Consider the following 27559-nt stretch of genomic DNA (forward strand, 5'->3'; position numbering starts at 1 on the left):
CAACTCAACTCCAAACCGTACTGGCAAAAAAAAGTTAAGTGGAAGGAAAACATATACACAAGCAACAGGAATAACTGCAGCCTTCAGATGCGGCTGGAGTCAGAGGGTCAGAAAATCCAAGCACCTCTGCACTTAAATCCTCGTAGGAAGCAGGAAATTTATCAGATCCCCACAATCTCTAATCTGCATGTCAGATCATTTCCCTCCTGTTTCCAGCAAACATTTGTAATTTAGTCCTGCAATCCAATACTGAATCTAAAGTTTATTCTGACAAATACAGCCTGCATGCTCGCTGAAGAGTACATAATAAATTATGCTTTAAAGAAAGACCTAACCATAAATGTGATCATTTAAAGCTTTTACTGACTTCTCCTCGAACTTAAACCATTAATTCTCCAAACAAAACCGACCAACACTCAGGCGTGACCTGCAGACAAAAAAAAGAAGAAGCTGGAGTTTGGGTGTGTCGCCCTCTAGAGGAAAGAGCAAATCCCTGCAGTTAAACTGACCACACAGCACAGATTGTTGATGGAAATGTTGTTTTTAATTATATGTAATTACAATCTTTTTACAACAAAAAAGTGTCATCTTTGACACGAAGAGGTGTTCTGTGTTGTATTTTATTTATTCGTAAATATGACCACATTTATCTAGTGACATCCACTCAAAAACAAACATACTATTAAATATCAGAAGAATTTGAGTAGAAAATTGTGTCCCACATGACAAAAAAAAAGTTTGGACACTCCTGATTTATGGGCATCAGAGTAAAGGGAGTTGAAGCACAAAATGCTTTTTAGGTGTTTAATTTGATAATATTTTTAATACAATGTCAGTGTCGCCTTTCACTTCACAATTACGCTGTAATTCTGCATCATAACAAAAAGGTTTTAAAAATGTGAGCGGTGTGAATTAGCCAGGTCCTGTAACTGAAGCACGGCGGAGCTCCGACCCCCAACTTTAAAATTACTATGCAGGTAAATACGTCAAGCAGGTGACGTCCTGTCTGATTTCCTGTCCTGTGTCGCCATCTAGTGGCGAAGAAGCCAAATGGCAGGTGGCGAAGCAGCATGAAGAGGGGTGGAGACAGGGGGAGAAAAAAATCCAAGGGGAAGAAAATTCAAACGCTCTTCCTGGAAATAGTAGAGAACCCGCCACAACTTCACCACATGACATTTCAGAAAGAAAATGCGACACCCCTTTCCTCTAAAAAGCGGAGAGCCCGCATTTCACCCCATAAACCCGCAATAACAGCCGCATAAATGAGCCAAACAGAACGGCCGCGCCAACCCACTCCATTTATCGACTCTTTTTTTTTTTTTTTTTATCTGCGTATTATCGTGGAAACGTGGGGTCGACACAAGATGATTGCGACATCAGCTTCATTCCCGTAAACTATCCCCTTCCTTTACTGTAGAAAACGTGACATCATTCCACTTTCACTATGATGTTAGGAGGGGAAAAATCCCGCAAAACAAGACAGAACCCGCTCAAACTCAACACAAGCACGCATGCAAAGTTAAGACATTATTAGTAATTATATAACGTCACGGAAATCCTCCATTTGTAACAGGAAGAAGACGGTAGCTCTGCTACGTTACTTACAGGAACGGGTTACAATCTGCGCTTATTCTCACCTTTTTTTTTTTTTTTTTTTTTTTTTAGATGTTAGCCCACAGAATCAGCAGCGAAAACCAGAGAAAGATCTGCACAGCAGTCCACCTCCATGTCCATCCGGGGATGACGCAGCCCCCTTAAAAAAAAAACCAAAAAAAAAAAAAAAAACCCGTCTTCTCCTCTGTCATTTCTAAACCACGTCTAGAGCTCCATCCAGCATCCAAAACCCGTTTAGGTGCAGCGAAGGGAACAGAAAGAAAGCCCACCGTGAAGCACTGCTGCACCTCTGCATGGTCGCATCGCCTTTTCTGAATGATTGCACAGCTCCTCTTCCTCCTCTGAGCTGGCACTGAAATTAAAAAAAAAAACAAACAAAATAAATAGAAGGCTAGAGCCAGGAAAAAGGCAGGAGCCACCATCCCTGAATCATCCTCCAGAGGTGTCCACTGCGCACGAACCGAGCCGTGGATGGGGACTCCTTAAAAGAAACTGCGCAGTTTTTATTCCATTGAAGCAGAGGAGTCTTTCCCTCCGTCCCCCCCCCCCTCTCTCTCTCTCTCTCTCTCTCTTCTACCGCTGAACGCCTCTTTTCCCCTTCCTCTTCCCTCCCTGCCTTCCTCCCTCTCTTCCAGGTTCGTTTTTAGTCACTCTGCAGGACTTCCCAGATACTTCGCTCGTTTACAGTAATACCCTGGAGAACCTCTGGCTTTGCCCTCATACCTTTGTGGACGAGGAACCCGCCGTGACGTAATGACGGCACTTTAAACTTTTCAAGAAACTGGAAACTAGAGGAAAATCCATGCTGGGAAAAGTCAACAAAAAGGTCACATAAGGTTCAGAACGGGACTGGGTTGAACAGTGGTAATGGTCAACCAGTGTTTGAATGATGCTTACTTAGTAGCTGCATGCAGTGGTGGTCAATGCATAAATGAATCCCTGGGCTAGGGCTGGTCAGATGGGGGCTCCTACTGCGTCACCAAACCAAGCAAATTCACCAGTTTGCGTGTTTTCCTGCAACTACAAATTATTTACATAAAATTTGCTTGGACGCAGATTTTGTTCATAGAGCATGTCTAAAAATATGTGAAAGCAAAAGCAGGTTGGGAAGCTGAAATACTAGGACCACCCCCCACATGTCATTGGGTGGTGTTTGTTTGCAAAGCAGCCAATCCAGGAGTGACGATCGTTTTCCTTGGCGCTGATTGGTGTAGAGATTATGAAGACTAGATGCATTATTAGCTGCTTTATTAAATACCAACTTAGCAACTTTTCAGAAGAAAAAAAAAAACTACCACAGAAGCTAATATCTATAATCTTCCTTATTTCCATTCTTGAGGGTTCAGTCAATCAGTTCAAAGGAAAATAGATGTCGCGTTTGGCTCCTTCCCGAACGCCGACAAATATGTCAAGCATCATGGGGCCTTGGTGTTTCAGCTTCCCCAGTTGAATTTTCTTTCTAACATTTTAGAGAAGCAGTCTGGTAAAAAAAAATTTTGCAAATAGGTGGCTTGTCCGCAAATAATTTCAAGTTCCACAGAAAAATCTGCAAATACCGAACTGCAAAAAAGGCGGGGAGGGGCATGGGGGGGTCACTGTATGTGATTTGCATATGAAAAGATGACAGACAGGAGGAATTTCAGCCAGAACTGCTTTGTTTATGAACAGACAACAGTGGCTGGGGTTTACATTCATGTAGAGCAGAGAGTGGAGTTCAACCTCCACCCGCACTTTCTAGAGACAACGTCTTAAAACCCATCTATTTTACTTGGCTTTCAACTCCAGCAGGATCTAGTTTTAAATTGTATGTTTGTTTGTTTTTAAACTGTAAGAGTTCATATTTATTTACTTTTTATTATGTTGTGTTTTAATGTACAGCACTTTGTATCAGCTGTGGTTGTTTTAAAGAGCTTTATAAATAAAGTTGGTATGGTGTGGTAATGAAAGCTGAACATAATTCCCCCCTCCCCCGTGACTTTTAAAAGAAACAAACTAATCCCAAAGTACGGACATCCAAAAATGCCACATTTACATTCCAGCTTCAAGTCTGATGTCTGTCAGAACCGGGCCTGAAGAATAAGCCCATTTGAATTTGAATTCAAAGTTGCCCCCTCCCTCCACCTCCCACCAACTGGAGACCACCAATGTGCCCTTACACACACACACACACACACACACACACACACACACACACACACACACACACACACACACACACACACACACACACACACACACAAAGACTAGGATTTGATAAAGAGGCTCTTAAACCCAAAAGGAAGTCCGTGTTTGGTCAGGACAGTCCTTACTGCTGAATGCAACCTTGAACTGCTCCCCTCCACCAGCCCCTTCCCGGTTCCCCTCTCTCATTACTGGATGGTTCTTTCTCCAGGCTCCTTCTTGTTTTTTTTTTATTCTCTCTCTCCCTTTGAGAAGTTTGGGTTGAGTCTATCTGGAGGGGAAACCTGGGCTCAAAGCGGCCCACTGACAGACTCCAAACGTCTTGTCCACGAAGCTTCATCAGGATTCATTTGCTCTTTTTCAGCTCGAGAGATGAAGACGAGCCTCAACTCACCCTCAAAACCGAAGTTTTACTCTTTTGCTTTTTAATATGCTTTCCTTCTAATTGTCTTAAGTTTTAGTGTTACATTTAAACATACATGGCTGCTTTTGTATTAAACAAGCTCTAAATTGTCTATCTTCACAATCGTAGTCGACATGTTTTGAGCTTTATTGAAGTTGAAAGTATTTTCGGGTGCTTAAAGTCAATAAGCGCACACGGTCAGACGTATTCTGACCAGAACAGTCGCTCGGTCCAGATGTTTCAAAGGTGATTCCAGTAAAACAGTGGGTGATACTTCCCCAGGCGTGTTCTCTCATCGGTGGAATAAATGAGCTTGTAAAGACAGATGGAAGATGGACAGAGAGGGAAGAGAGCTAACGAAGCCAAAGCACAAACGTCACAGAACGACTTACATCAGCGGTGCGCATCGCGCCTTTCTACTTTATGATTCAGAAACTACAAACATTTGGCAAACAAAATCTAAAATACGAAAGGAAACATTAGAAACGTGTGGGCATTTAGTTGTCCAGACTCATGAGGAGAGCAGTCCCTCTCTTCACCCAGTGGTCCGGAGACACGGCTCCGGATTTGAGCTCGACGGCGACCACGTACGCCGGCCGTCCGTCTTTCCCAGCACGCACCGAGAAGTAGTAACACGGACACAGGTACATGCCTGCGGACGGAAAGGAGAGACGGCGCGAGGTGAAGGCGTTGGAAGCACGACGGCGTCGTCAAAAACAAATCGCCACGTTTCGACGGACGGCTCACTCTTGGACATCTTCTTGCGGTTTTCCACTGGTTTAAAGTAGATGGTGGGCATTGGGCAGACCATCTTCATGGGCTCGGCCTCCACCAGACAGGCGTTCTTCCTGTCCCAACCCGCCCCCTCCAGGTACAGGCCTTTCACATAAACGCCATCCTGAACGAGTGAGGAGACGGAGAGAAAAGGTACAAAAGTTTACATTGAGTCACCATCAGAGTTTCGTTTCGCACTGCAACGTCACGGAACTGAGCACAAGTCTGGGTGTGAGGTTTAGAGGGGATATGTTGTGCAAAATTCACATTTTTGTACTTTTATTTGTGTTTCCAAAGCTTCTACAAGCAAACCAACCACTTTCACCGCCCCGCAACTATAAGTTAATGTTTTTTTAATCTAAATCTTAGTTGTTTCTTATATAAATATGCAGCATTAAAAGACCAAAATGAATGCTTAACTGTTCATTTCTGATTGGCACTGCATGTGAATGAGCCCAAAAACAAGGACAAAATGTTCAGGTAACAAAATGTTAAAAATAATACAGGATGGATGAGAAAAATGGAAAAAAAAAGAAAGAAAAAAAGTTGGAATTGTAACGGGAATAGAGGATAAAGGACGAAGAGAACGAATTGGGAGCTGGAAAAATGGGGGCGGATGGAAATGCTACTTGATTTAAAAGAACTAAATAAGAAAAACAAAAAAGAGGACACATGAAAATGAGAGATAAATAAAATGTGCTGAAAGAGAGATTCTGATGGAAATCTGGATGATAACGGGACGTCACCTCAGGCGGGGTAAGCAGGTTGCTGTCATCCACAGTGGACACTATAAAGTCCCAGGACAGCGTGTCCACTGAGATCTGCAGATACACACATGAGAGATTATGCATTAATGTCTGTTATCTGTTCAAATGTTTTGACTTTGATCAATCGATTAAGTTAAAGTGATACCGTGCATGGTAAAATCCCACATACTGAAGTCATTGGGATCTTAGTGGTAAAGCATTTCGGTCAGTTTTTTTTTTTTACTTTTTCTCTTAGTTGGTGAACCAGTTCTGGATTCAGGAAAAGCTGCGCTGATGTTGACCCTGTTGCTTTAAACTTCAACTTGTGCATCATCCACACATCTACAGACATTCTGGCCTCTGTCGCCTTTTCGCACTATTTTCATTTTGTATTATTCTCTGAACCGATCATTTCTGAACTTATCTACGTCTCCGGGTGATTGAGGTGTTTTCATCTCAAACAGAGACGTCTGATGCAACTGATGAAGCCACACCTTCGTGACAAACGTACAGTAGGTGGGTTTTGTATAAAATATTTTGTATATTAGTTTTATTTAACAACTTAAACTGTTCTTTTTTTAGTGTTTTTACTGAAAAAAAAAAACTGAAAAATTGTGATGTTTCCCGACAAATTTACTTTTCACTAGGAGTTGACGTATTTACAGCATCATTAGCTTCAGAAAATCCAGTGAAATTCGTCGTCTGGGATTAAATCAGAGAAATAATAACTGGAAGTCTGGATTACGAACACCAGACTGATAAAAACATCAGTCAGCAGGATATTTAGGTGCCTTAAAGAAAACCCGATGAAAATCCCAGTGAATATCCAATTTTAACCCATCTGTAAACTGACACGGATGAAGAAAATAAAATAAATTAAATGTAGTTTTCTAAAAAAAAAAAAACTGAATGTAAGTTGATAATTATTCCCTCATAACTTCATCATCTGGGATCTTTTTGTCACATTTCAGACGTATTTCTGGCTAAGCTGACAAAAACCCGTCTGCCAAAGCTCCCCCGGGTCTCGGTGTGCTGTGAGGGAGCTGCAGGAAGTTGAGATTAATTAAGTGTTTTTGTTCAGTAGGAGTGAGAGACGACGCTGCTCTCTCTGCCAAACCCACACAAGGAGAGTCTGCGGGGTTGTTCCAACACCAGTAAAACCTAAAACCCGAGTTCGCCAAGCGGAAACGAATCCCCGGCCGTGACGGGTTCATGAAATCGCCACGGAGACGTCGGTCGGCGGGCGCTCACGTTGTGTTGCCGGGCGGTGAACTGCAGCACGGCGGTGAGGAAGCCGTTGGGAAAGGTGAAGCCGGACAGCCAGAACAGAACGGGGGGCTGGACCTTCTCTGCCCAGTGTGCAAACTGGTCCACTCGCTGGCAGAGGTCGCGCGTCCAGGCTGCTAGGGGCTTCTGGGATGGATACGCCTGGAGGAGGGAGAGAGAGAGAGAGAGAGAGAGAGAGAGAGAGAGAGAGAAAGAGAGAGAGAGAGAGAGAGAGAGAGAGAGAGAGAGAGAGAGAGAGAGAGAGAGAGAGAGAGAGAGAGAGAGAGAGAGAGAGAGAGAGATGTGGGGTCAACGCTGCGGTCCCGCTGCTGGCAGCCCCTCACAATGAGTTCAACAGCAGTGTGGCTGCACTGGACGGCTTATTAGGGCAGAAACGAGAGAATATTCAACTGATGACAGAGTAAACAGTGCAATGGGTTTCTTTTCCACTTGCAAACAGCAAGAATTCCTTGTAACCTTTTTGAAGTGGTACTTCAGGTTTAATAGGAATATTTTAAAGGGTTTCTCAGAACATTGGCTGCTTCTACTTATTTCCTATTCAGTTTTTCATTTCTTTATTTAGACACTAACTTTCTACATCAGAGTATTAGGACTACCAGAAATAAAAGAATAATAGTAATAATTTTTTAAAAAGCCCAAAAACTCTGAAATTTTGAGATTAATCTCATGCATTAATGAGAAAAAACGTGGTCATTTGCTGATGCCAAAAATAAACAAGACTCAGCATTCCCATGTTGAAATATGGTGATGGCAGCATTATGATGCGGGAAGGTTTTCCTCCAGAAAGGTCAGGGAAGCTGGTCAGGGGTAACGGGGAGATGGATGGAGCTAGATTAATAAGGAAAACCCTTTATTTAGCTCCGTCCTAAATATTTCACGAGACTGTCTTAGAAAAATAGTGTCTTTAGTCAGAGGCTTCTTTACATGCACTGTAATACAGACAGCTACATGGTGATGGCTGCACAATAACTCTAAAGACTGGGATGGAGGTTCACCTTCTGGCAGAACAGCAACCTCAAACACAGTCAGAGCTGCGACTGGGTGCTTTATAGATATTCAGGTCCAAACCTAATTCCCACTGAGTAACTAACTTTTCCACATCTTGCTCCATCACTCATTCATGAACTTCTCAAAGTCCTTCTTTCTTCTGTCCAACACTTTGACCTTTAGTTTCCACCTCTGTCCTTAATCACTCTAACCTGCTGCACATCCTTTCCAGCCAATTGATGGAAATCCTATTTTTGGCTTCCTCCGTGTCCAGCCTCACATACGACTCACCATTTCCTTCATCCTTTACTTACACACAACCTCCACGTATCGCCACCCACTTTACACGTGTCTCCTGACAAAGACTTAGCTACAATTTTGATTTCAAACAGGATTATTTTCCACCTCTGCCCACAAAGCTCACACTCAAAAAACTACGTAGATCAACATTGAGGGGTTTGAGGAGAACTCTACATGGCCAGAGAATGAGAGCGAGAGAGAGAGAGAGAGAGAGAGAGAGATAGATAGATAGATAGGCCAAAATTAAAGCCATGAGTCTGAGCTCAGAGCTAATGACAGGCTGCCATGCCAAGGACGGCCAGAGGAGGAAAGAGATGAAGAGATGGAGGGATGATAAATAAGCAGGATGGGGTTGCCGTTGCTGCATCGAGACCTGAAGTCAGAACTGGAGCAGATTAAATGAAAGAGTGAACATCAGGTAAAAGAAAAAGAGAAACATGTAATGGATATTAAAAAACAAAAACAAAAAAAACAGAGACATGGACTAAAGCCAGGATTAGAAACAAAGACATGGAGTTGTGTAGTTTACAAGCAGTCCGTTGAATAGAGACGCTCAGCTGGAAGCAGCAGCCTTAATGGCTATCCAATACGACTATAAAAGGAAACACACACACACACGCAAACGCACACACACGCACACGCACCCACACACACACACGCACACACACGCACACACACACACACACACACATACACACACACATAGCCATAATAAGCTGCTGGCTGGAGCACAATGAGCTCAGGGTCTTATTGGGAAAGTGGAGCAGACCTTGGAAGGTTTACTTTGCTTATTGCCCCCCGATTAGTCCACAGACAGTGGCTTTGTTCGGCCCGAGGGCCAAGGTGAGCTCCGCCCCACGAGGGCCCACTCACAAACCCAAACGACGCTTTCATGAGCAGCCCTTAGAAAGACGAAAACGTTGGATATAAACATGAACTCCTCTGACCCAGAATCAGTTGAAGCCCCTTGACCCAAACCGACAGCACCCGGGGTTCCATCCCGTCTGCCCCGCCCCCCACCACTGTGCCGAGTGGTCCAGTGGCCAGAACAGATCATTCACAGCTGGAAGGCTGCCAGCGCTCCATCACCGTGTGTGTTTATGTCGATGAGGAGAGCAGAATGAAAAGCATTTTTCTGCGTGAGTCAGACAGGGTGAAGGATAGATGGATGAATATGCCGTTAATAGCAGCACACCGCTTTCTGCAGCTGTTTTAATGGCTGAGTGGGAACAACAAGATCAGTGCTACACCATTAGATTATTGTGCAGAAGGATCTTTTCAGCCTAGTCATTCTGATCAAGTCCCAAATTAGTCACTGGCATCCAAGTCTGCAATAAACCTCAACTTTAGGTTCTGGATTCTTTATTTTATTTTTTTTTTGTCAGCTGCGCCCAGCAGGTCATGAAGACATGTGAAACACACATGATCTGATTTGTGTTACTGGCTTGTAAATGTGGTACACACATCACATTTCTGATCTAAGAGTTTTTCACCATTAGCAAAGACATTCAGAAATAAATAAATAAATAAAACTGTACTGGTTGCTGCCAAAAAATGCTTTATCGCTGCTATTAGGGCTGAAACAATAAATTGGATTAATCGTGATGAATCAATTACTGAAATAATCAGCAACTAATTTAGTAATTGATTAATCATAAAGACTCAAGCTTAAACGTCTTAAAACATTTTATGCAATAAAATGTCCATCCATCCATCCATCCATCCATTTTCTTACACCCTTGTCCCTCAGTGGGGTCAGGAGGGTTGCTGGTGCCCATCTCTAGCTAACGTTCCGGGCGACAGGCAGGGTCACCCTGGACAGGTCGCCAGTCTGTCACTGGGCAACACAGAGACACACAGGACACACAACCATGCACACACACACTCACACCTAGGAACAATTTGGAGAGGCCAATTAACCTGACAGTCATGTTTTTGGACTGTGGGAGGAAACCGGAGTACCTGGAGAAAACCCACACATGCACAGGGAGAACATGCAAACTCCATGCAGAAAGACCGGGAATCGAACCCAGAACCTTCTTGCTGCAAGGCAACAGCTCTACCAACTGTGCCACTGTGCAGCCCCGCAATAAAATTGTGCTTTTTTTATTTTAAAAACAAGACTTGAATTGTTTGTTTTGCATATTTTACTGCATTTCTAATATTGCATAAAAGCCTATGGCGGCTGAATAAAAAATTAGCAGTTTTTTTTTTTTTTTTTTTTACATAGTTCCCAATAAATCTTAACACATTTTCCTCACCTGCAGCCGAACTTGTGATGCGAGAACAGATGCCGCTCAAGTGAAGTGATACTGAATGTGTAAACGATACCTGAAGTGTTGAGTAAAGACCCTTAAATGTCCTCTTAAAATTTCCTGCATGACTGTAATTTCTGTGTGTCTGCACCTTCTCCCACACCGGGGGTACGCGGGCGTCATAAATACAGTTGAAGGTCTCCTCCATGCTTGGTGACATCACCACGAAGCCTTTTATTCCCTTCTGCAGCTCCACCAGGGAGAAACTACAATAAAGTGTGAGAATAAATGCAAGAAAAGATTAAGATATTTCACCTTTGGCTTCAAATAAGCTAGGCGGGTGCTGCGTACCCCGTCTCGTCTAACAGAAAAACTGATAGTTCTTACATGATGGCTTCCAGCAGAGAGTTGTATCTCTGGATCTCTTGTAGTAAGACCACATTAAGGGGCGAGGGGTTGTCCTGGAGGATGTTCTTGGTCCCCTCGCAGTCGATCAGAGTTGGGATCTTAGTACGGACCTCTCCCAGCAGCTCCAGAACCTACACATGAACACAAGACTGGCTCAATTACACCGAGGTGTTTCTACACTGACGTGTTTCAAATTCAAAAGGCCACATACAGACAGCGTCAGGGACCGGAAAACGTCAGAAAACAAAGTTGTGATAAAAAAAAAAAAACAAAAAAAAAACACTACTCACATCATTAGTTTTTATTTTAATGTTTAATTTCTTATTCCATCATTTATAGAAATTCATCCCGGTCCTGAAGGAGCAAAGCAACCCCAAAACATCACACCACCACATTTGATGTTCTTACTTTTTTTTATTTGCCAATCTGTAATCGATATTTGTGCGTTTTTGGGAAAGATGCTTGTGCACATGCTTGCTCTCTGAACGCTACAGCTAGAATGATGAATGCTCTGTGTAGTTAGCATGGCCACCGATGATGGTGGGTAAACAGTTTACCTGTAACACTAAGGTGTTTTTCTGTGACAAACACAGTTGCAGCACATACATGAGCTTGACTGACAGTGCTGAGACCGTCCTCCTGGCTGTGATTGGTTGTTTCTGACAGAGTGGTGCGTTTCTGCAAATGGCAGTAGGACCACAGGGAGACAGACAGAGGAGTGCGATTTTTTTCGCAAGTTTTCTGACACAGAGGCAGTTTTAACAAATATGTAAAGAACATACTTTTATAAAAGTTACATTCTGCAGCTTTGATGCTCCACTGTGTAAATGCTCTTTAAATACTGTTATAGAAAATATGAGTAGTATGAGTGCAAGTATGAGTTTTTTTTTTTTTATTGATCCCATTATTAAAGTTTACAATACTGCGTGTAAAAATATTTCTGAATTATTTGGAATAAAAAAAAAGAAATCAGGTCTTGATTATGCTAGTGAAATTTAACAAAACATCTTTTTAATCAGTTATTTTATGTTGTAGCAAAAGGCAGTGTTACCTTTTCACATTGGACCCAGTTTATTTGGATTGATTAAAGAATAAACTAAATCATTATCTGAAAACAGTTTTTTGTCTTTACTCTGATTATCCTTAACTGATGTTAAATTTAGCCAATAATCTAAAATATTCAAGTGGAAAGCGGCACAAACAAAATTTGTAAGACGGAACTGTACACAGCTGAAAAGGAAGGAGAGTGAAAATATCATAAAGAAAACATTTGATAGACTTTTTAAGCAGCAGGAAAAAAGTTAACTAAACAAAACTATAAGTCTGACTTCAGAGCCTAAAAAGCATCCCTAGTGCCACAGCTTACATCTCTTAAAGATTCCCTGATCTGCATCTTATTACACTGACAACTGCTCACCAGACTACAGGTCTAACGTCTGGCTTCATGTAGCCACTCTTTGAAACCAGAAGCAGAAAACAGCTGCCAGAAGACACACTTGCCAAGGCCAATCTAATAAACAAAACCTAACTATTAACATCCTTTAGTTTAATTCTCATTCAGTTATGGTACACTCTGCGTCTGCAGCCTTCGGATAAGCTGGAAGCAAATGTCTAACCACATCAACCTCCAGACAGATGGAAAACACTTTGTAAAAGAGAAGATGAGAAATCAATCTCTGGTTCACGTTAAAATGCTGAATGGTTTTGCCACAAAACCGCTACAGGACCAGTAGACAAAAACCCGAGTGAAGCCGGCAGCTGAGGTGATGGAGCACCAAAGTATAACGTGTTTGCTTGTTTTTTCCAAAACATGCCACACATGTACTGCAATGTGAGCATGTTAGTATAAAAAACCACACCAGAGCTCTGACTGTTTTCCAGTGGTGCTGTTCCGAAAAACAAATCTTCCGACAGGGTTTTATGTAAAAGTTTTGAATCCCTTGCCAGCGTTTAAACCTTCATGTGAGCATAAAAGAGATGAGCTTTAGGTTCTGACAGTCTGTTTTGACAATGCCAGGCCTTCCACAAATGACACAACAATCCAAGTAATGACTGCACATGATGAGGGGTTAACTTATTTTTAACTTTAATGCAACATTTCATCTACCTCAGAAATCAGGGTCTGATATAACTCCCCCCAACTAGGAAGTCAGAAAACTAACAGGTTATGTTGTTAATGGTAAATGGCCCGGATGAAACGATCAATCAGAGCAGTAATTACGCCAAAACTGTACAAAAAAATAAATACATTTTACAATTAGAATAAAAAGACATTTGTTATTTTCCGCCCAGAACTTCTCAAACGGGATAGTTTCAGCTTCACCTGGTTTAGATTTTGTAAAAAGTTGTCTTTACTAAGCATCTTTTGCTAATCCAATTATTAATAGGTAAAACCAAAAAAATATTCACCAGATTATCCCTGCACTCTACTGATGTCAAGTCAAGCATAAAAAGATTGACATCCGTCATTACAAATGCTCAAGCGTACACTAAAGGGATGCTGTGTTGTTGCATTTTAGACAAAATATTGTTTTTTATTTGAAAAATGAATTGATTTGTTTGTGTGTGTGCTTCTTTTAACTCATTTCTAATACTGCATAGAAAAGGCTTACGGTAAGTAGCTAAATGAAAACTCTGCAGATGGCTGTAGGACCACAGAGAGGTAAGCTTGATTTTTTCCACAGATTATCTGTTTCATGTTTTACTGTCACGACATAGTGAGAGTTTTAACAATTATGTAAAAAAATATATATAATAAAAAATTGTAAAATAACATACTGCGGCTTTAACCTAATTTTAATCACTGAAAACCGTTATCCATAAATGGGAAGAACATTCCCAGGATTACCAGAATGACTCCTACAGTACTTTGAAAGCTCATCTAGGAAGCTGCTGATAAAACAACACAGAGGTTCACCTCACCAGTCTCTTTCCTGCCTTACTTCAAAATAAAAGTCTAAAACCATTGAAACAGGCTGACACAGACTGGGCAGCGCTTCACCAGAAGGACGTCAAGAGTTCTGGTGGGTTTTTTTAAATACATTTTCAGATCCCAGCACCTTCTCATCCTCGCTGACGTACCGTGTCCTCTCGACTGGGTCTGGCCCCGGCCCCCGTCGCCGCCACCCCTGTGTGCTGAGGCTGCAATGAGAGCAGCGTCTCGAACAGCGTACGGGTCTCGGCGATCTGGCTGGCGATGTCGGCGTTGGGGTGCTCACCGAACACCTCGGGGTGCTCCGTGGCCGGCAGCGTGTTGATGTGATCCTGGAACGACGACAGCGGACCCTCGCGGGGAATATAGTAGGTGGGTAAGATTGATAGCCTAACGAGGAGTTGGGCAGAAAATGTGTTATAGATTAGCAAACGTGCAGCTCCTACAATTAATGAACTGCATGCATATCTGTCAGAAATGTACATACAGGTGGTGCCTTAAAGGCCCATGATCATTTTGGTTGTTTTTTTTTTCTTGGATGGAAAATAGTGTGATTTTTCAAGAAACAAATTTTAGAGAACATTTCAAAATATTTGAAGATTTTGTCTAATCCGAAAATAGGTTCTAATGGACTCAATTCACAATTCGAGAGGGCCAATAAAATATAATAATAATAAAGAAGCCAATTTTAATAACTTCACTAAAAACTGATTTGAGTGCAGCACAGATGACATTTGAGTAAAATTCTCAGAAAAGATGCGGTTCTATCTTTTATGAACAAAAATGACAAATACTTTGCGTAACTCCAACGTAAGAACACTTTAATATCCAGCCGACCAATTACTGCTCTTTGGAAGGATTGAATCTGTCAACCGATTTTATCTTATTCCACTTCTTTGACTTCACTGAGTGACAGCAATTAAAAAGATTTATACAGCAAACAACCTGAGGAAAGTGTAAAAGTGATTTTTTTTTTTTTGCTGTAATATTCAACCTGTCCTCTTGGTGGTGCTGGCGCTCTGTGAACAGCAAGAAGCCTCAGCAGACCACAGATTATCTCTATAATGAGGAAAATGTCTTTTCAGACATATTGAATAAATGTGACTTTTGTTTTACGCCCAGACCTAAACGCTGAGCTATGAGCCTTAGAGAGAAGAAGAAGACGAGTTAAAAACAAGAGTCTCACTTGTAGAAGGTCTGATTTATAGCTCCATCGCAGAAGTAGTCGTTGATGTATGTGGTCAGGAGTCGGCGGTCCCACTCGTCTGTGACATGGCCGCCGTAGTTGACACCAGCAATGAGGTACTTGAGCGCATCCCAAGGAATCTCCTCATATTTATCCAGGTACAAACAGAGCAGATTCTCGCTCACCTAACAAAGGCGTCGCAGATAAGTAAGTAAGTACTTGAGCCATAAAGTGTTTTGCTTCTGTATTCTAAACAAAAAGATGTTGATGGTTGAGAAACTGAATATTTAGGGTCACAATTGGAACCTATTGTTTTGTAAAATTAAGCATATGGGTGAGTTGGCAGCACAATGCCAAGGCAGAAAGACAATGTGAGAAGAGCTATAGGTCCATTTACAGACAACTGGAGGTCTATGATTAACCATAGAAAGATTATCCACAAGAGAAAAATATTCTTAAACACCTGCCAACCGTCCCATGAGACGATGTCTCAACAGATTACCCTCATAAAAAGTATAGCAGTGTGATGACGGCATGGCCGATAGCATCTGAATGACTCACAAGAATGGAGGAAAAAATGTTCTTTGGACAGATAAACCCAAATTAGAGGCAACTGAACATAATGCATGTCACCATGATTGGATAACTCAGAATATCATCAGCAAATATTCTGGTATTTACTGATAATATTCACACCACTGAGATGGTCTGGACAATAATCCCTCCCCCCCAAAAAAAAGCACAGCAGAACGGTTTCAACAGAATGTCTGAAAAATGAAAAGGAGTCAAAGTGTTGCGATGGCCTAGTCAAAGTTCAATCTGAAATGAAGTGATGGATTTGCATCTTTGCAGAAAAGAAAGTTTCCAATCCTCAAATTAAAGGAATGCTGGGAGTGGGCAATATAGACATAGAATTTTATTATGATGTTGCGAAAAATTGAGGAGGTTTATCACAATAAATGACAAATGATATGATAAATGCCCATCCAGAAGTGAATAAACTTCCTTCACAAACAGAAAGTGACCTCTCAGCTACCAGGATAAATATCACATAAACTCCTTTCAAACATTTGATGTACAAAGTCGAATATTAGCCAACAGATACCGTCTCTCGCACCTCAAAGTCGGAATCATTGAAGCCGTAGATGATGTTCCAGCCCATTTGCCGGAACTTCTTCCTTTCCAACAGGATGCTGTGGAAAAAGCAGAGGGCGTAGAGCAGCTTCTTGTAGAGCCTGGGCTTGGTGCAGCGGTTGAACTGAGCTTCAGTCACCAGCTGGTACAGACGCTTCATGTTGGCTTTCACGCCCTGCGGACACGAAGCAGGCGAGGTTTATTAAAAACATCCCTAAAGCAACAACACGAAGGTTTTCATGTCTGCAGTGACATTTGCACGCTTGTGCACCTTTGGCGGCTCGGTGGTCATCTTGATACCGGCCTGCAGAATCGTGATGGGAAAATCTGGGTGCGGTGAAGAGCTGAGCCACAGCCTGAAGTTGGGCTGCGGGTTCTGAACCGGCAGCTCCTTTATCAGCTTGTCCAACTCCGGCATCCAGGAAAGAGACAAGTGGCAGTTGGCAAGGAAGATCCAGTGACCTGGGAAGTGACAACGCAGTTTCCTTAAGCTTCGATTTCTGATGTGTATATGTTTCTAAAGACTCTGTTTTTTTTTTTTTAATAACTAAATTCCAGTTGTTTCTGTGAAATTTACTGAACAAAAAGCAGCCAAAGTCCAAAAAAGAACTTTGGAAATTTGGAGGACAACTGATCAATATTAATCCCTTGCTCATATTTGTATGACATAAGTATGAAATAAAAGTTCACACATACAAATATATATATATATTCCACTCAATTACTATGTGATTTTTTTAATTGCTATTGTAACTTTTGTACGAAAACATTCGTGATATATTTTGTTAATGCCACCATCACAACAGATACGGTGATAAGGCTTTTACGCCATATCGCACATCCTCATGTATGGGTGACTCGGCTAAAACGACAGCAGCTGGCGCCGTACCGTTCTTCACCCCTTCCTCTATGAGCTTCCTGGCGATGGGCGCCTGCCCCTGGCCCAGAGACAGAGCGCTGAATTGATGGCTCATCCCCGAGGCCTTAGCCAGTTGCAGCAGCGATCCTGTGGGGTCCACTCCCGGAGACAGCACAAAGATCAGAGGACTGCAGCAGGTGGACTCCTCCACCACCTGTCACAAGACGAAGGGAGCGAGGAAGGAAGGTGGAGACAACCGGCAGGACATTTAAATCAGTTGAATATGATTAAAACACACACAAAAAAAACAACACCAACATCATCCAAGCTTTAAACATTTAAAACCTATCATTCACAAAACGCCAAAGCTCCAGGATCGAACGGGAACTGCAGTTGAAACTTACGGCCTTCATGTCGAGGACAGGCGGCTCCACGAAGCGCGGGCCCAGGTTTTTGATGATGAAGGAGGTGATGCAGAAAGACACGCGGTCTTGGCGCAGGAAACGCACTATCACCATCTTCTTGAGCTCGTTGTAGTTGTGATCCAAATCACCTTTGAAGACCAAACGAGAGGGCAAGGAGTCAAGAACGAAAGCGACTCTCTTGAAGGAAATGTACGGACTTCTACCGTACAATTCTTCACGTTTCACAAGGCTCTGAGGAAAAAGTGGACCAGTTTTTTTGAACACTGACAAATTCAAACTTAAGTTTGCTGGACTGTAATAAAGTCAGGCCAGTCGATCAGCACAGACCTGGCAGCGGAGCGTTCTCTGGTTCAGGGTGGGTGTACCAGAGGTTCCAGTCTCGTGGGTAGTGTTCAAAGTAGGCCACGATGCCATGGAACTTGGGCAGCTTGTCCAGCTCTGTGATGCCGTCCCAGCTGGAGTCTGGCAGCCAGGTGGGAAATGGATTATCCATCCGATCGTCCTTATCGATAACCTGTCAATGGGCCGTTTGTTAGAGTGTCTTCTCTCAAAATGCCCAACACATTGATGGCTGTTCATGAATAACAATGTTCAGAGCTCTTTTTGTCCTATTATGAAGCACGACGTTTGTGTGTTTCTTACGACGATGCCTCGGAGGAAGATGTTGTACTCATCCATGTTCAGCTTCCCGGCCACCTCCAAGATTTTGACGCACATCTGGAAGCTCAAGAGGAGCTTGTGAGCCTCAAAGAGACCCCGACAGGTGTACCTGGAGGAGAAGGAGACAAACTCAGAGTCAGCTCGAGAAGCCCGCCAAGAGTTGATCGACTTTGCGGTTAAAAAGCCTCAAGTCGTCGTCACCGGTACACGGCGTATGTGTGGTAGTCGTTGAGGTTGTTGATTCGTTCCTCGACCTTTAAGCTGTACGCCTGCTTGCTCTTCGCTATGCTGAGCATGAACAGGTTGATGTAGGCGTCCAGAGAAAACTGGTACATGGGGTCGATGAGGCCCATGTCGTTTAGGATGAAGAAGAGAATGGAGGCTCGCTGAGCACACGGTCGGTAGGCCTGTTGGGAGAGAAAGACTGCGGCTACTTGCGGTCGCCAATAAAAACAAGAAAAATCCACAATCCAGTGATAAAACTGGAACGACACACAGTAGTTCCAGTGGGTAAGATAGCTTACATTTAAACTAGCTTTGCAGGATACTCATTATTCACATCTGTGCAAGGCAACTAACAATTATTGTAGTAATCAGTTAATCTATTGATAATCCTGAAGTTTAACCGGATAAAAATACCAACATATCCTGCAGGTTAACTACTCAAGCGTTTTTAAGCAATATTACAAAGACACGAAAACGCAAATAAAAAAAAATTACAATTAATTTTTCAAATAAGAAAATAAAGATTTGTATGCCTAAAATGCAACAGTATAGCATTACTTTAGTGTATGCCATGTGTAGAATGTTAATTTCTTGGGATTATTGTGTGATTCGCTGCAGCAACAAAACCTCTTGACTTCAACGCCTCAAAGCTGCCGAGTAGATCATCAGAGGTAACAGCAGTCAGGTGGTTTGTTCATGTTCAGATATGTGTATGAATTTGTTTATGATGTGCTTTAATGTGTATTCTGAAGGTGCTGACAGGCAACGTTTACTAACGTACAATAGATCTATATATTTCATCATCTTCCTGTTTTCATCTGCTAAAATTTCTAAAAAACTAAAATAATACTAACGTTACTGGAGTACTGATTTCAACTGGTGAGCAAGGAGAGTCTTAACCTCTACCTGCTTTTCACAGAAACCCAAAATGTTGTTGCACATCAGCTTATTGACTTTTATTCCCTCTGAATAAAATCAATTGCTGTGTTTAATAGGCAGGCGTCTGATGCTGATGTCTTTGCCTGGGCTCTCCAGTATCTACAGCGACCCCTCCCCTCCTGACCTCTCTGGCTGAGTCGATCTTCAGCTCAGTCTGCTCGCTGGTCTCCAGCTGCTCTGTGACTTGGCTGGACGTCACCTTGGAGACCTGCAGGGTGTTTACCAGCTGGACGTCGTCCAACAGAGAGCCGCTGGCTTCGTTCAGCAGCCTGGTGGGATCAAACGAACGCAAGGGACATCAAAACTGCAGTAACAATTTGCAATTTTAAAAAAATAAATACAGCACCCCTTCAAAATGATTGAACCTGATAGTAAAAATGTGCAAAGTTTAAAAATATACACATAGCCTTTCAACATCTGTCTTTTCTTATTTTTTCTTCTACGTGGCTCACCTTATAGTGACCCAGTGAGAAAATATTAACGGTTAAATGCCGTCTGATTTTTGTTTACGATGCTTAGTTATTTCCAAGAAACCAATGGACAGTATTTCAATTCAAATTTATTTAGGAAGTCAAAGATTACTTTCAAAATCCAAAGAAACTGACCAACACACAAAAAAAGCACATATTAAAGAAGATTCAGATAAATTTAACTCAGAGGAATTAGGAATGGGGTCAATAATTTGTTTTAAGGTCAAATTTATCCATACTAAAAAAATTGACCAAATTGGTCAAATGAAAGATCTGATGAATCTTTAATTTCTTTAAATTAAAGATTGCATTTTGTTTCATAGTGAGATTTTGCTGCAGTAAACTTTATATGAATTCATTTTAACACTTGTCAAGTTTCTTTACCAAGGTCTTGGAAAACCTTTTATGGGCCTAATTTATTATTATAATATTTTTTTTGCAATTTCATCCATCCAGCACATTGATGGATGGACAAAAAGATAGATAAATGGATGGATGGACAGACGGCTGATTTAGTGCTCTGTGTTCCGATGTACAAACGTCTAAGAGTCGGCTGTACAAACCTGAGGATCTCGTCCTCCAGGTCCTGCAGGCTTTTTTTGCCAGCAGCAATGCTGATCACCAGTGAATCCTTCTGCTGCTCCAGTTCTGGACGCTCTTTACGTACCACAATCCCCAGCAGCTGAGCCTCTAGACCCTGTGCAGCAAAAAAACCCAAAAAACCCACACAAGCGGACATGTTGAAACGGTGTCTGAAAGTGTGCACGGATGAGCCGGACGAACATATTCTTCCACACACCTGCTCCTTGACAGCAAAGTTCACTATGGTGGTCTTTGAAGAAATCTCTGGGGAGTAGTGAGGGTTGGACAGCTTGGTGGTGATGTAGAACCTGAAGTCAGGGTTGTATTCGATCTCCTTGTCACCCAGCTTCATCAGCAGATTGCCACCTGGGGGAAAAGAAAGCCCACCAAAAAGTCACAAATCTGGCGTTTAAATAAGCTAAATGTGACGCTGCGTGTGTGTAGACCTATGCGAGTCAGAGACTTGTTGAGAATAGGGTTGAGGGACGGATCCAGATCCTCCTGGACGTTCTGCAGCAAGACGGGATTCCCAAACTGGATGGCAGTTTCCAGAACCCGAAGGTAGTCTGGCGTTTGGAGGTCTACTAGTTTTAGACCCTGGGCGAAAAGGAAAGAAAGTTTATAAACTTCTTTCCTCGTATGTTGTGTTGCAACACAACATATGAGTCGCAATAAACTTTGGTGATCTAAAACAAAATGTCAAAGATCAGTTCAAATAAATAATTGGGTGTTTTGTGGCACTAGAAGCCTTTATTTGCAGGAATCAGACAGGAAATGAGCAGAGAGAGGGGAGAAAAGGTCCAAAGGTGTGGGGTTGTTAGGAATGCCACTGACGGAGCAGGTATGACAGAGGTAAGAACACAGCAGAAAGCAATGCAGAGTCACTCTTACCGCTTCCTTTTCCATATTTTTGATCCACTTCATAGCCTGGCCTTGAGGGTCCACTATCAGTGACCATCTTAAAAGAGGAGACGTTATTTAGGTCGTACTGAAGAGTAGATGATAAAGTCATGGTGACAGTTGTGGTAGCGACCTAAATGTTATGCTAAATAAATGGTCACATTCAGTAAATTAACATATACGTTCCTATGAGGGTCGTTTGTCAGATTAAAGGTACCTTTAGAAAGTATCAACCTGTTAAATGTACTTTTCATTCAGTTCACATTTCTGTATTAAAATATGTTTTTAATGGTCTGATGAAATGTTCTAATCGGAAACCTTTAATTTGTAAGACATGTATAAATTTTTTGACTTTCGGTGTTCCATAGCTTGCAAAATATACTGAAAGTAATGTAGAAACTTTCACAATAAAAATTAAGACTGCAAAGCTTGCAAAGTACAATCCTAACTGAACTGGTTTTTTTGGCTTTGACTCTAACCTGTTAATTTGAGTTAATTACATGGAATTTAGAAAATTGTAAAGCAATTAGTAGTGTGTAGCCCGGGTGTAAATTTCTAGCTTTCACCGGTTTCTCAAACTCTTCATTAAATCACGTGATAATCCTGATAATAGTGTCGCTCTCACGAGACAATGAAGCAACCAATCACTGCCCAGTTTCCAAGGTCACATGTTGTATTGCAGCCTATTGGCTGGCTATATTAATTTGAGCAGGAAGTTTGAATACTAGATGCATTGGGGGGAGCAGAGCAGAGCTGAGCTACAGGTTTGTTGAGCGTTATTCTTTATATTCTTCACCTTATTTTATTCTATATAAAAATCGTCTAACTATAATGGCGCCATAGGAGCCGATTACCACCAGACCAGCCAGGAGAGATGTCAGTTGTATGTAGAGCAACCGGCGGATCTGGTGAGTGTTTGACGTAGCGGTTAGCAATATGCTTGGTTGTGTGGGGTTGAGTGAACCCACGCTGGGTTGAATAATGAAGTTTTAATGTCTCTAAATAGGATATTGATTGGATTGATAATGAACTTGATATTTATTGAATATAGATTTGTGTACACATCAGAATGATTGAAGTGGATTTCAAAGTTTATTGGTCCTGTTTATTTGTACAGGCCAGAAGATGGCGAGCTAAATATCCAGGCCTAGAGCCATAAGAAAAAAGATTGCACTACGTGTGTGAAGACTTCCGCTCTCCTGCCAGGATGGTAGGAGGCTCCTTGTAGCCTGAGAACTCTTTCTGTCTCATCTTGATTTCGGATTTCCCACCTGGGACCTAAACCACATCAAGTCAAGCACCTTACCCAGAGTCAGCCTGTCTTGGGATTTGATTACCCCAGCTTGGGGTCAAAGGACTGAAGGGTGTGGGGCTTGGTCAACTGTGGGGATTAATTTACTTTGGTTTTGTTTGTTTATTTTCTTTCCTAGTATTGCGCATGTTTTGTTTTTTGTATGGCCTTTTAAATGTCTGTTTTTCTTGTTGGATTTATATGTGTTGTTGTCTTTCACCGTCAATATAACACACTGGCACACTGCAAATCTTCAGACTCCGTGTCTCCTTCATGAGTCGAATGCTAGTCTTCTGAGAAACCAGCCCAATTGATCCATTTATTCATATGGCATTCTTTAAATATACTACATTTATTTCTGGCGAGCTAGCCAGGAGGAGGCAGTAGAGAGCTGAAGAATTGCTGTTTTTTTGCCAGTATGGACATTTTGATGAAATATGAGGTTAAAATACCTAATGCAGTGTTGATTAGATATGCAACAAACACAGAAGCTGATAATGAAGTAGCTGACTTTTTGACTGGTTATGGACCAATGGAAAAGTTCAAATTTGTAACTGATTCTGACTCAGATTTTCATGATTGTATAATTTTTGAGTTTGTGTCAGGAAATGCATTAGAGAGGTTGCGTAAAATCTTGCCATACTCGTATAAGTGTCAAACTGGAAACATTAGTTATGAAATTGAAGAACTTTCAGTGGTTTGTTCCGAGTTAGAAACCAAAGAAAAAACTCAAGCTTACTTGAATGAAATGAAAAATTTGGCTAAGCTCACAGGTCAGGATTACACAGATGTTCTTCAGAGTGTAATGTCTCTACTGGGCCGGTCAATTACTGAACTTGGTCCAGCTGCTTTGAAGTCTTTGCCGGATAAAGAGGAGTTAGTCATGGCTACTCCCAGTACAACACCGCAGATGACAACGAAAGATACTGATTTTCTTAAATTGGAAGAAGTCACTGCGGACAGGGAGCTGCCACAAGACAATCCTGAACCCGTAACGGGGAACACATCACAAGCCTCTGGAGCTTTGCCAGCCATGTCCTTCTCAGCCCTCAACCCGCCTGGAGTGCAAAGGTATGTGGTTGAACACATCATGAAAAGCGAAGACAATGCAATACATATGTCCTCATTAAAATTGAGATCATTTTCTGGTCGAACCCCAAGACCTTCACACGAAACAGATTATGAAACTTGGCGATCTGTTGTAGACCTTTTGTTAAGAGACCCGGCTGTATCAGACCTGCAGCGTTCCAGAAAGATTTTTGACAGTCTATTTCCACCAGCTGCTGACATGGTTAAACACCTTCAACCAGATGCACCTCCTGTAAGTTATCTTAAAATTCTTGATTCTGCCTATGGAACAGTCCAAGATGGAGACGAACTGTATGCAAAGTTTATGGAGTTGTTTCAAGACGCAGGTGAAAAGCCATCAGTTTATCTTCAACGCTTACAAGTGACTTTGAACCATGCTGTAAGGAGGGGTGGAGTATTGGCTGTTGATTTTGAAAAACATTTACTGAATCAATTCTGTCGTGGTTGCTGGAATAACTCTTTAATCTCTGAGCTCCAACTTAAGCCGCGTAAGGCAAACCCACCATCTTTTGCAGAGCTGTTACTGTTGCTACGAACAGAAGAAGACAGAGAAGCTGCTAAAGCCCAGCGCATGAAACAGCATTTAGGTTCCAGTAAACCCAGAGTTAGCGTGCAGTCACATGTTTGTACATCAGCTGAAGAAAAGAGTGCTTATGATAACCTGACTAGCATCACCCAACAACTTGCTAAGCAGTTAGCTGATGTACAGAAACAGTTGGTTGCTCTTACAACAGCACAGGCTGGTCAGAAACAGTCTGTTTTGCCGAAATCTGTGCATGTTTCCAAGTTCAAGCAGCCTCCGCAGATTAGCAAAAGTTCATCACAATCTTCTCAAAAAACTGCAGTTTTACCACCCAAGCCAGGTTACTGCTATAATTGTGGAGAAGATGGACATATAAGACCAAAATGTGACAATCCTCCTAATCCTTCACTTGTTGTTGCCAAGAAGAAGCAATTTGTGGAAAAACAGAAAAAATGGCAGAAAATGAACCCTCACAATGCTCTGCCGTTAAACTGAACCCAGTTCTTGTTGAGGGACAAACGGGAACTGCAGAGGACCAGAAAAGTCCCACCAAGCAGACACCTATAAGATGCACCAATCTGTTTCAAGTAACCTCAGAGGCTACAAAGTTGCCACAAGGGCTGATTGGCTCAAAATGTACTGGTCAAGTAACAATAGCTGGTCACTTAGTTCAATGCCTGTTAGATACTGGATCACAAGTGACCACAATACCAGTTTCTTTCTATAATCAGTATTTTTCTCATCAACCAGTGAAACCATTAAATGAGTTGTTGCAAATAGAAGGAGCCGCAGGCCAAGCTGTCCCATACTTGGGTTACATAGAAATGTCAGTCATTTTTCCTAAAGAGTTTGTTGGTACAGATTTGGACGTTTGTACTTTGGCGCTTGTGGTTCCAGATGTTAAAAGTGGAACTCAGACCCAAGTTCTGATTGGAATGAACACCCTTGATTCCTTATATGACGAGCATTTTAAAGATGAAAATGCTAGCTTTAGCCCAGCTAAGTATGGCTACAAAGTAGTTCTTCAGCTGCTTCAGTTACGTCACCAGCAAACCCAAGAGTCCAGTGTATGTGATGTAGGACTAGGCAGTGAGTCACCTGTTATTTTTCCAGCAGGCCATACCATCGTTCTAGAAGGCTATGCCTGTACCAGCTTGCTGCCAGTTAGCAGTTGGGCATTAGTTGAACAGCCTTCTACCCCCTTGCCAGGAGGTTTATGTGTGAAAAGTTGTTTGGTGTCATTGCCTAAACATGCACCTCCCAAGATTCCAGTGGTTATCACAAATGAGTCGAACCACAGCATAACATTGTCACCATCTGCTTCTATTGCAGAAATCACAGTATCACCACAGCTTCTGTCTGAGGTTTCCTGCTGTAGTGCGCAGCTCAAGAACACTGACAAAGTTGATCTCCAATTTGAATTTGGAAATTCTCCAATTCCTCCTGATTGGAAAGAACGAGTGATTGCTAAACTCAGAGAAATTCCAGAAGTGTTTTCCCATCATGACCTCGACTTTGGATGTACTGATCGGGTGAAGCATCACATCCATCTTCACGATGAGACTCCATTTAAACATCGTGCTCGCCCTATCCATCCCAATGATATTGAGGCTGTTCGCAATCATTTGCGAGATCTTCTGGAGACGGGAGTAATAAGAGAATCAGAATCTCCATTCTCTTCACCGATCGTAGTCGTTCGAAAGAAGAATGGGGATGTTCGGCTTTGTATAGATTATAGAAAGTTGAACCTCCAAACGGTAAAGGATGCTTATGCATTACCAAATCTGGAAGAGTCATTTTCGGCTCTCACTGGTTCACGATGGTTCAGTGTTCTTGACTTGAAGTCAGGATATTATCAGATACAAATGGAGGAAAGTGATAAGCCTAAAACAGCATTTGTGACTCCACTTGGGTTCTGGGAATTCAATAGAATGCCCCAGGGTGTGACGAATGCACCCAGCACTTTCCAACGCCTTATGGAGAAGTGCATGGGTGATTTGCACTTAAAAGAAGTTTTGGTCTTCTTGGATGATTTGATCATTTTTTCTGACACCCTAGAGGAGCATGAGAGTAGGTTGATAAAAGTGTTGCATCGACTCAGAAATTATGGTCTTAAATTATCACCACAGAAATGCAAGTTTTTCCAAACATCTGTGCGTTATTTGGGTCATATAGTTTCTGAACATGGAGTTGAAACGGATCCGGAAAAGATTAGTGCCTTAAAATCCTGGCCAGTTCCGCAAACTTTAAAAGAACTACGATCGTTTCTTGGCTTCGCAGGTTATTACCGCAGGTTCATTAATGGCTACGCCGCTATTGCTAAACCTTTGAATGACCTGACAAAAGGGTACCCCTCGACCCGCAAACGGGGCCGCAAAGCAAACATTCTAGATAAAAGCCATGATGTAAAGCAACCTTTTAATGAAAGGTGGACTGCACAGTGTCAATCTGCTTTTGACATATTGATTGACAGATTGACGACAGCCCCAGTACTCGGTTTTGCCAACCCAAGTCAACCTTATATATTGCATACAGATGCTAGCACCATCGGGCTTGGAGCTGCTCTTTATCAAGAACAAGAGGGAAAGCTACGAGTTATAGCATATGCCAGTCGTGGGTTGTCTGCCAGTGAAGCCAGATATCCAGCCCATAAATTGGAATTTTTAGCTTTAAAATGGAGCGTAACTGAAAAATTCCATGACTATCTTTATGGCTCCAGATTCACTGTCATTACGGATAACAATCCATTAACATATGTCTTGACCTCTGCTAAACTTGATGCTGCTAGTCATCGATGGCTTGCTGCGCTGTCTACATATGATTTTAAATTGCAGTATCGTGCAGGCAGCCAAAACAGTGATGCTGATGCCCTCTCCAGGAGACCACACCCCCAGACACCTGATCCACAGAGAGAATGGGCTATGGTGCAACAGTTCATCACAGCACATATGGATAAACCAGAGGATACTGCAGAACTCACCCCTGATGTGGTTGGAGCCATTTGCCACAGCTGTCTGCTGAGAAGCCAAAGTCCTGATGGTCCTTTGGAAAGAAACATTACTCTGGTGGAAACGATGAGTATAACTCCTACAGTCCTTCCTGATTTGTATGTTGATGAGTTTCAAGGATTGTCGGTGCTTCCATCATTGTCCCTTCATGACATCAGGGAGAAACAGAGAGCTGATCCTGTTTTGAGAGAAGTTATTCATCAGCTTGAAACGGGAGAAAAGATCCCTCCAACAGCTAGAGCTGAACTTCCTGACCTTCCTCTTCTGATGAGAGAATGGAATCGTCTTGAATTAAGAGATGACATCTTGTACAGAAGAAGACAGGATGGTGAGATTTTATCATTTCAGCTTGTGTTGCCAGAGGAATGTCGTCCTGTTGTC

The 27559-nt window shown here is 42.2% G+C and overlaps 1 protein-coding gene across 1 annotated transcript in view; it reads right to left on the reverse strand.

Moving 5' to 3' along the window:
- Positions 1-4591: 4591 nt before the first annotated feature.
- dnah2 (dynein, axonemal, heavy chain 2) overlaps positions 4592-27559 on the reverse strand; it is a 67954-nt gene continuing 44986 nt past the window's right edge. The window contains exons 68-87 of the mRNA XM_008435561.2: positions 21259-21325; positions 20814-20964; positions 20585-20733; positions 20349-20482; positions 19440-19584; positions 18353-18558; positions 18134-18260; positions 17819-18005; positions 17471-17619; positions 17097-17280; positions 16479-16669; positions 16191-16382; positions 15074-15258; positions 14037-14277; positions 10935-11086; positions 10699-10813; positions 6970-7146; positions 5719-5793; positions 4946-5096; positions 4592-4850 (exon numbers count right to left, since the gene is read on the reverse strand). Coding sequence (XP_008433783.1) covers positions 4696-4850; positions 4946-5096; positions 5719-5793; positions 6970-7146; positions 10699-10813; positions 10935-11086; positions 14037-14277; positions 15074-15258; positions 16191-16382; positions 16479-16669; positions 17097-17280; positions 17471-17619; positions 17819-18005; positions 18134-18260; positions 18353-18558; positions 19440-19584; positions 20349-20482; positions 20585-20733; positions 20814-20964; positions 21259-21325 — 3133 coding nt within the window. The 3' untranslated portion in view covers positions 4592-4695. The remainder of the gene's footprint in view (positions 4851-4945; positions 5097-5718; positions 5794-6969; positions 7147-10698; positions 10814-10934; positions 11087-14036; positions 14278-15073; positions 15259-16190; positions 16383-16478; positions 16670-17096; positions 17281-17470; positions 17620-17818; positions 18006-18133; positions 18261-18352; positions 18559-19439; positions 19585-20348; positions 20483-20584; positions 20734-20813; positions 20965-21258; positions 21326-27559) is intronic.

The sequence above is a fragment of the Poecilia reticulata genome, chromosome 18 (genome assembly GCF_904066995.2).
Source record: "Poecilia reticulata chromosome 18, P_reticulata-male-v2, whole genome shotgun sequence".
NCBI lineage: Eukaryota > Metazoa > Chordata > Actinopteri > Cyprinodontiformes > Poeciliidae > Poecilia > Poecilia reticulata.